Here is an 8,762-nt window from a genome sequence, read left to right as displayed (position 1 = left end):
ACAAAAATGACTAAATTGCTGCCAATAGTGATATTGGGCCAAATTTGAAGCCCATGTTACATTAGACATTATTTAGTGCCGAATTTGTCTGTTTTCTTTCTCAACTTTTGTTATGAATTTTGTTCCAAATTTTTGTGACATGTTAGAAGTTAGTGTTATCCATGTCAACATATTTTTATCATTTAAAAATAATAATAACATCAATCGGTGTACCGGTAGCACCATATAGATGGGTGCACGAGATACTTCCCCGGAGAGGTAATCCCGCCAGGGGATGTAGGCAGAGATGTCCGCAAAGTTTACATCTGCATAATTATTATAGCAGTAGGGGTTAGCTTATTTTGGCTAGATTTAGCCTCACTCTTCCCCACAAATGGACCGGGTTTAACTGTCTGTGTACAACCTGTACATTTGGCTGCATTTGGAGAAGTTTGATGGCTGGTCTTACTTGTTCATGTCTATGTACAAACTGTCTAAATGAGCAAATGGGAGCAAAGTGAGGGATCCCGCTCGAGATGTCTAAGTCGATAGATTTTTTATCACGCCACGTAGAATAATTGTTGATGGAGATGAAGAAAAGGTAAGAATATAGTAAATTTAACTTTCACTGATCCCGTGAAAAACATCTTAGACTTCACAAAGACCGGAGATCTATAGTATACATCATTAGTCTTGCATGTTGTTGTATATAATAATAGCTCTTCCTTTTAGTGTTAGTTTAAAGAAACATTACAATCTAACATCGACTATAGATAATACAAAGAGGTTGAACACTCTTCATAAATATACCTTTTAAGAGCAATTTTAGCAAAGTCATATCCACGTGAACTTCATTGTAATTGTTTTTTTGAGTTTTTATTCAAATGCATCTAGGCTCTAGCATATTCATTATCATGCACTCAATCCTTATAAAATTTAGAGCGTGTGGTAAAAACCGCCCCAAACGGTCATGTTTGGAGTTTGGCCGAGGAAATATAGAGCTCCCTCCATCCACCCAAATATTGTATCAGAGGGCATATTATGATGCACCACCCCTGTACATGGCATTTGCTCCCACCTCAAACACCAGACCGCCGCCATTTGGCATCACCTTTTGCCGCCGACCCGTTCCTTGCCTCACCCCGTCCCGCTTCAGCCTCATGCCAACTTCCTATTGTGTGTCCAACCACCACCAAGGCCGCATCACGGGAGCTTCATGCATGCCTATCTCTGTTGCAGTTCCTCCCTTTCCATGACATACCAAGGAGGCCGACGTCAGATGCTGACTGTTCGTAGCCGCCAACTCCATCTCCCGCGTCGTCTAGCTTCCCATCGTGCCATATCGTGCCCACCAGATCCTAATGACCTCCAAGGTGTTCGATGAGTTAGCCAAAGGTATATTTGCTTACTTGGGGTGGATTTAAGCATCCACAAATAGTTTGAGGTTTGGGCTGCATATAGAGGAGCCCGATGGTTGACCTTTTCTGTCCTGTCATGTCTGAACTACCCGTACAGACAAGTGGGAGCAAAGTAAGGGAGCCCGCTGGAGATGTCTAAGTTGATGTATTTTTGTAACATGTCATGTCAAATAATTGTCGGTGAAGATGAAAAATAGTAAGAATTTGGTAAAAACCAGTTCTAGCAAAATCGTTGGATTCATCCGAACTCAATAATTATTATTTTTGAGTTTTTATTTAAATGGCTATAGAAGATTCATTATCATGCACTCTATCCTCACAATTTTCGGATCGCGTTGCAGAAAAAACCCATAACCCATATTTAGAGGTTGGTTGAGGAAATACGGAGCTCTTTCCATCCATCATTTTTTTGTGCGAGAACATTTTAGGATGGACATGCCCGCGATGTGCCGTTTGCTGTCACCTCAAAGCCTAGTCCGCCGCCATTTGGCATCGCTCACTGCTGCTGAGCCTTTCCCCGCCCTACCCCATTTCACCTCAGCCTCATCCCGACTTCCTACTGTGTGCTCAACCACCACCATGTCCACATCACGAGAGTTTGATGTGGTGGGCCTCTCTCTACCAGAGTTCCTCCCTTCCATGGCTTGCCAAGGAGGTTGGCATCACACACCGCCCGTCCGCTGTTAACAACTCCTTCTCCCGCGTAGTCTAGCTTCCCATTCGTGCCACACCTCGCCCGCTAGATCCCGACGACCCCAAGGTGTTCAACAACTTAGCCGAAGGTATGTTTTCCTCACATTTGTTCATGCTCACTTGTCTTCCTTTATCGTAGATTCATGTAGGTGAATTACTCACCATTTGTTGCATCCAGATTATTTGTTCATTTGTATTTAATAATTTGGACTTGCGGATTAAAGTGTTGTTGAACATTTTGATGTTCAAACTTAAAATATTTGAATTACATTGATGGAACATGGCCGTACAATATAATTTATATGCACAACTATAACAAAATTTATGGGTGACAATATTTAAAGATCAGAGATTTAATAAATCTAAGTTTGAGCATGGCCTCCTCAGCCTTCAAAAAATTACGAAGGACATTCTGAAATGATTTTGAAAACCACAACATGGCGACTCTACTAGAGACGTGAAGACTGGAGAGTGTTCTAGTAACATTCCCCTTACAAGGTAGATGGATAATTTTAGCTCAAGTGACCGGGGAAGGCATTTTTAAAAGTCACAAGCAAGAATGTTTAATTTTATAGAAAATCGATGGAGGAAAAGAGAAGACATTTTATCCTGGCTTACACGGACCGTCCTAGTCAACGAAGCTGGTGCAAAGCTTTGCTGGAGCTCCCGACGTGGCAGAGTCTGAGTGGTTGTCCGAAACCGTCGCGCCAATCAAACGGCACATGTCGATGAGCTGTGACATGGCCAGGCCCCCGGGTGGCGTCTCGACGTCTCCGTGCATGTGTAATACGGGGACGGGCAGCGCATTCCCGCATCTCTCGCACCGCCCTCACTCCGGTCCGTCTCTCTCCCCCACTCCCGATCCATCCAGACGCCGAGATCTCGCGGAGGTTTCTCTTGCCGGATCAGGAGGAGGAAATCAGTTTCGCTTGTGAGTGGTGACCATGGCGGAGGCGGCGCCGGCCTCGCCGTGGTGGGCGGGGCGGATGGCGGCGGCGTTCGGGGCGCCGTTCCTGTGGCTCGTCTGCCTGATCTACTTCATCCAGGTCTCTTCCTCTCCCCCGGCACCCTGACGCTCCTCGTAATCGCACCCATTTCTCCGCACACGCACCGTCGATTTAGATAGATCTGCCGCTCATATGCGTGTCCGTAGGATCATTTTGTAATTTATGTTTCCAGAACACACAAGATGATGAAGGATGCCTGGATCCCTATTTGAATATTCTTGTTGTAGACATCACACTAATTTTATCTTGTTGCGAATGTGAAGCCCGTGCTGCCAGAGTAGCTTGAGATGGACGTCTAGTGTTTATATGCTGCCAAATCAGTCACTGTCTGTATAGAGAGACTCAATTGCGCTTAAGAAATTCGGTTAGAATCGGTAAATCATTCTCTGCCCCATGGAAATGTGAAACTATCAAAGTGTTGGCGAGTCTTGCCTTGGATTGCGATGCCTTTAAAACAACTTGATGTGATAATCGCACAGGATAGTGAGCATCGGTGGCATGTCAAATACCTTAAGGTAGCATGTAGGGGGCCAAGGTTGTTCATTCATATCCTTAGCACTTGTTCAACTTGCATGCTTTGGTGATATGTCTCGGTTGCTAATTCCATGTCTGGATTCAGCATAACTAAAGAGACCCTCCTTCAAATCTGTTTGTTTTTCTTGATTACTTCACAAATCAGAACACATTAACATTTTAAACGTTCTGATATGTATTCTTCAATGTTTTAGGGTTTCAGATCTTTTGTCTGGACAGCTGTCTCATATCAAATGAAGGACATCATGAAGCTGTCACCCTCAACATCACAGTTTTTGGTCTCTGCTGCATTTTTCCCTTGGAGCATAAAACCTATATATGGGTAATGTTACCTTTTGTTCGTTGCTTTATATGAAGCAAAGCTTACCAACAATTTAACCTTGGTTGATGCAAACTAACCATTCTTGTCCTTGGCCTATATCATGAGTGTTACATCTCAGTTTTCAGAATTACACCTTTTTTCAGACGTAAGCTTAGTTATTGTTTGATATTGGTGTCCACCACAACACAAGTTTATTACTGGACTTTTAAGAGCTATAGATACGTAATTATTTCACCAGAGCTAAACATTTTTTTTCAATTTCTGATTAATTACAGATTACCGTAAATAGAACCTATTACTAACAATCTGAACATAGTTCGTATTCAAGTTATTTCTATAGAAAATTGATTAACAAGAACAGTTCATTTGTAGACATGGGCACATGACAGTAACCCGGAATTGCAAAAAGGAACACATCAAAGTATTTCCCACATCTGTTGGTTCAATAGCTTTGTTGCTGCAAATTAAGGCATTCAGCTGTTCTAGTACATAGACTTGTGTAATATCAAACTCATAATCGGTATTCTAGCTAGTGTCCATGACCTATGGTTGTCCTAGTACTTTCCTGTCCACAGAGTTGCCCTGCTTTTTGGCAGTGGTGGTGTTGTACGCATTAGTATGTTGCATCAAGCCAGTGGCAGTTCGGGTGCAGCCAGCTGGCTGGCAAGGAGACCAAGGACATAGGTGCCTTGTAGGCCTGTAGCAGAAGACAGTCATGTGTCAGACAAGGATTTGCAGCACCAAGGAAACGGGAGGAAGGAGTCTTTTAGGAAAAAACTATTGTATTAGCAAGTCTAGGATTAAAGGAGTCAAACCATGAGGAGTTTGTATCTTGCTAGGAAAAGTCAAAGTTTCAAATATCTAAGCACCCATTATATAGAGATGCAATGTATCTATGTTTCAGGAAGGAACAACCAATCTTTTCTCTCCGAAATAATCTCTCATCCAACCTATGTCTGCAGCATTGCCATCTGGCTATGTTCAGTACGTTAGTTGTCCTGCTGTGGATAAAGGTTCACTACTTGTTGCTAACAGCTGTAAAACATGCATATATGCCTTGGTACATGCATTACTGGACATATTCCTGAACGCTCGATAAAAAAAATCCTGGTTTTACTTACTCACCCATATATCAATTGTGCTTGCAGGATTGTATCGGACTGTATTCCAATTAAGCAGAGGAAGCGTGTACCCTATTTGATCATTTCTAGTGGTCTTTCTCTGTTTCCATGGCTTATTATTGGGCTGTCAGAACATTTGAGGAGCTCAAGCAATCTTTTTACGCTAATGTTGATTGTACAGAACTTGGGATCTGCCATGGCAGATGTTGTTATAGATGCAATGATTGCAGAGGCAGTTCGATCAGCAGGGTGAGTAATTTGGTGCATCTTGTCTCACCTTCTATAGCAAGTACTCCAATACAATGCCTTAAAACCTGAATTATTCTCTTTTCAGGTCAGAATTTGCTGGTGATCTCCAGTCATTATCATGGTCATCAATGGCTGTAGGGGGGATATTTGGGAGCTTATTGGGAGGATACGCATTGTCCAATCTCCCAATAAATGCTATTTATATTATTTTCTCTGCTCTTCCACTATTCCAACTAGTTACATGTGTTTTTGTTAAGGAATCTTCGAAAGGATTTGATAGCACGATAGATAATGCTGCACATGATCATGCTGATGATCAGAATATTGATAGTGCTTTTGCTGGACAAGGCTCAGGTGAATCTTTTAAATATGTGAGCACTAGGAGGCGAAAGGGTGCTCGTAAAAAGAACAAAAGGAGAACATTGTCCAAACGATCTGAAGGTCATGAGAAGCACAATAAATCAGTTAATTTATACTCATCTCTGAAATCAGCCTTCATCAGTTTATGCACAGCTTTTAAGCAGCCAGCAATTCTGCGGTAATTAACCCTGCAATTTCATTTTCTCTGATGTTTGCCTCTTGCACTGAAGAGCTTAATCGGTAACTTCCTTTCTTTTTCTCTAGACCTATGGCATGGTTTTTCATTTCAAATTCAGCAGTTCCAAATATCTCAACAGTAATGTTCTATTATCAAACGGAGGTTCTACATCTGGAGGCATCCTTCTTAGGGACTGCACGTGTGATTGGGTGGTTCAGTCTAATGCTTGGCACATATATCTACAACCGCTACTTAAAGCATAAAAAACTCAGGAATATTCTTATGTAAGTCATTTTCTCAAGCTGTTTTTCTTTTCCAAATGTCAAGACACTATCTATATTAGTGCCATAGTTTGTTTAAAGGAAGTTGAAATGTTATGCACATTTATGCTTAATGTACTGACTGAAATTTTCTATAAACTTTTCATAAATTGGCTGTCCATAATTCGAATGAATTGTACTGAATTTTCATCTTGGTATTTTTGGTATAAACCATTTATTGATCTTCTTTTGGTCAGTGTTTTTGTGAGTGCAAGTGCATGCTCTTTTATTAATGTTGTTGAAGAACTGATGGGGGTAATTGGCTACAATGTAAATCTATTCACTTGTTTGAAGTTGTTAGGTACTTACATGTGCCACCTTTAATAATTGCTGTCCTTATTTTACAGGTTTGCACATCTTGGCCTTGCGATAATTACTGTACTGGACATTTTACTGGTGTCAAGATTACATATCCAGTATGGAATAGCAGACAAATACATGGTGCTGTGGGGCTCTGCTTTGGCTGATGCAATCAACCAATTCAAGTATATCCTCTAGCTGTCATTTCTTTCATACTCATGTGAACTATTACCTCCATCCCGAAAAGCTTGTCTTAGATTTGTCTAGATACGAATGTATCTAGACACGTCTTGGTGTTAGATACATCCGTATTTAGACAAATCCAAGACAAGCTTTTTGGGACGGAGGGAGTAGATTGCAAACCATAAACTGAGTTATCTGCTTGACCTGTAGTTTAGAAAACCAGTTTGAGATGCGTTTTTGTTATAAACCCTAAGTTGCTGCCCAGAGTTACTGATCCTGCATTGACTAATCTTGCATTTAAAATATTTTAGTGTTGTGGCAACTCATTAGGCACCAACTTAAACTTCTTTATTTCAACTAAAAGTTAGTTAAGACAGATACAGTCATAGTCTTTTTTATTTATTTCCTTTATTTGGGTGAGCGTCAATCAAGTGGCCCTCATGAATGTTTCTTGAGCTCATGGTTAAGTGTGACCTGCATGTCATTAATTTCTTTAGATGACTGTATGTTCTTTTTTGCAACTTATCCAGTATAATAATTGACATTAGTTAGTAGGTTCATATTGTTCTCTTAATCAAAACAACTGGAAAATGAGGAAATTGTTCAACTTATCCAGTATGAATCCATTATTGTACTCATGGCTGAAGATCAGACATCTTACCTACACATTTACGCAATAGTGTTTCTAACTTTATTGTTTTCATTTGGCAGGATGATGCCGTTCCTAATCCTCTCGGGACAACTTTGCCCACCTGGAATCGAGGGCACACTGTTTGCTCTGTTCATGTCCATTAACAACCTCAGTTCGACATTAGGTTCATTCCTTGGAGCTGCATTGACGTCAGCTTTGAACATCTCGTCGGTACAGTTTGACAATCTGGCGCTCGGCCTAACTGTTCAGCTGATGGGCACTCTCTTACCTATCGGATTTTTGTTTCTGATTCCAAGGGACGTCACGGGACTAACATCATAGGAAAAGGGATACAGACCTGATCGTCATTTTTTCTGGACTGGTCTGGTCTGTATTCCCCAGTCTTACTCATACATGCATATAGAGAAAGCAAATTGAAGCCAGCAGGAAGGTAGCTCAGTTTTGTTGAAATATGTATACAGGCATATACTTGAATGAGAGGAAGAGTGCAAATAGCTGACATTACAAAGTGTTAAGCAATGGCAAAACTGTGTAGCAAATGTACTTGCAAGAACATGTGTTACATGGAAAGTGTTATTGTTTATGATTTAGCTTTTGATGTATATATCTGTCTGTCTATCTACCTACATTACCTATCTATCTATTTATCTCTTTCTCTATCTCTGTCTAATATTAAAATCTCTACCTTTAGCACTGTGATCCAGTATGTTTATACTGTCAAATTGAGCAGTGAATTGATGTATATATTTGTTATGCTTGCAAGTGTATATTACTTACTGATTGCGCTAGAAATACGAATAAATTGCTATCTGAAACTTGAGTATATTACCAAAAATTCAAATCAAATAGTATGTTGCTGAAATTGTGAACGCTATAATTGTTTTGATTGTACAACATCTACATATGGGAGGCAATCTCATCATCTCGATGCAAGAGATGAGCTGAATCAAATTTGTCTCATTCCATCTTTCCAACCAAACACAGGAGCGAAACAATAACATTTTATACCTTCAACCAAACACCAAACAGATGAATGAAACCGACCCCTTTAACCATGAAACTCCATTCCATTCCATTCCATTTGGCTCCTCATTCAAACGCACCCTTTGTTGCCTCTTCCCACATGCATGATCAGATGAAGAAGACACACATACATTGACCCATGAAATCCTAGACCCTGAACTGAGAAATTCGGCAGCGCAAGTGCACCAACTATTGAAATACTCATCGTCCCGTGCGGGAAGTGGAGGTGATGAGCTGTCCTCCTGTGAAGAGCATACCAACCTGCGGCAGCTCCATCTCCTGCTGCATGCCTGACAGTGCCAAACAACGACAGGCCTCTTAAAGTTGTACTCCCTCCGTTCCTAAATATAAGTCTTTTTAGAGATTTCATTTAATATGGACTACATACGGAGCAAAATGGATGAATCTATACTCTAAAATACA

At 40.8% G+C, this 8,762-nt stretch overlaps 1 protein-coding gene across 2 annotated transcripts; it reads left to right on the top strand.

Moving 5' to 3' along the window:
• The first annotated feature begins 2,815 nt into the window (after positions 1-2,815).
• LOC109749429 (probable folate-biopterin transporter 4) lies at positions 2,816-7,920 on the top strand. 2 transcript variants are annotated; one of them, XM_020308394.4, is made up of 7 exons: positions 2,816-3,136; positions 3,826-3,953; positions 5,102-5,323; positions 5,409-5,861; positions 5,948-6,145; positions 6,529-6,666; positions 7,376-7,920. In XM_020308394.4, the coding sequence occupies exons 1-7, from the start codon at positions 3,035-3,037 to the stop codon at positions 7,635-7,637; spliced, it is 1,503 nt and encodes a 500-aa protein (XP_020163983.1). In that variant the 5' UTR covers positions 2,816-3,034; the 3' UTR covers positions 7,638-7,920. The 2 variants fall into 2 exon arrangements, with proteins under 2 accessions (XP_020163983.1, XP_020163984.1); XM_020308395.4 differs by having other exon boundaries at positions 2,833-3,136; positions 3,834-3,953.
• Positions 7,921-8,762: the final 842 nt, after the last annotated feature.

This window comes from Aegilops tauschii, chromosome 3, assembly GCF_002575655.3.
Source record: "Aegilops tauschii subsp. strangulata cultivar AL8/78 chromosome 3, Aet v6.0, whole genome shotgun sequence".
In the NCBI taxonomy this organism is placed as follows: domain Eukaryota; kingdom Viridiplantae; phylum Streptophyta; class Magnoliopsida; order Poales; family Poaceae; genus Aegilops; species Aegilops tauschii.
The sequence above is the reverse complement of the archived record's forward strand: the minus strand, read 5'-3'. Positions and strand labels throughout refer to the sequence as shown.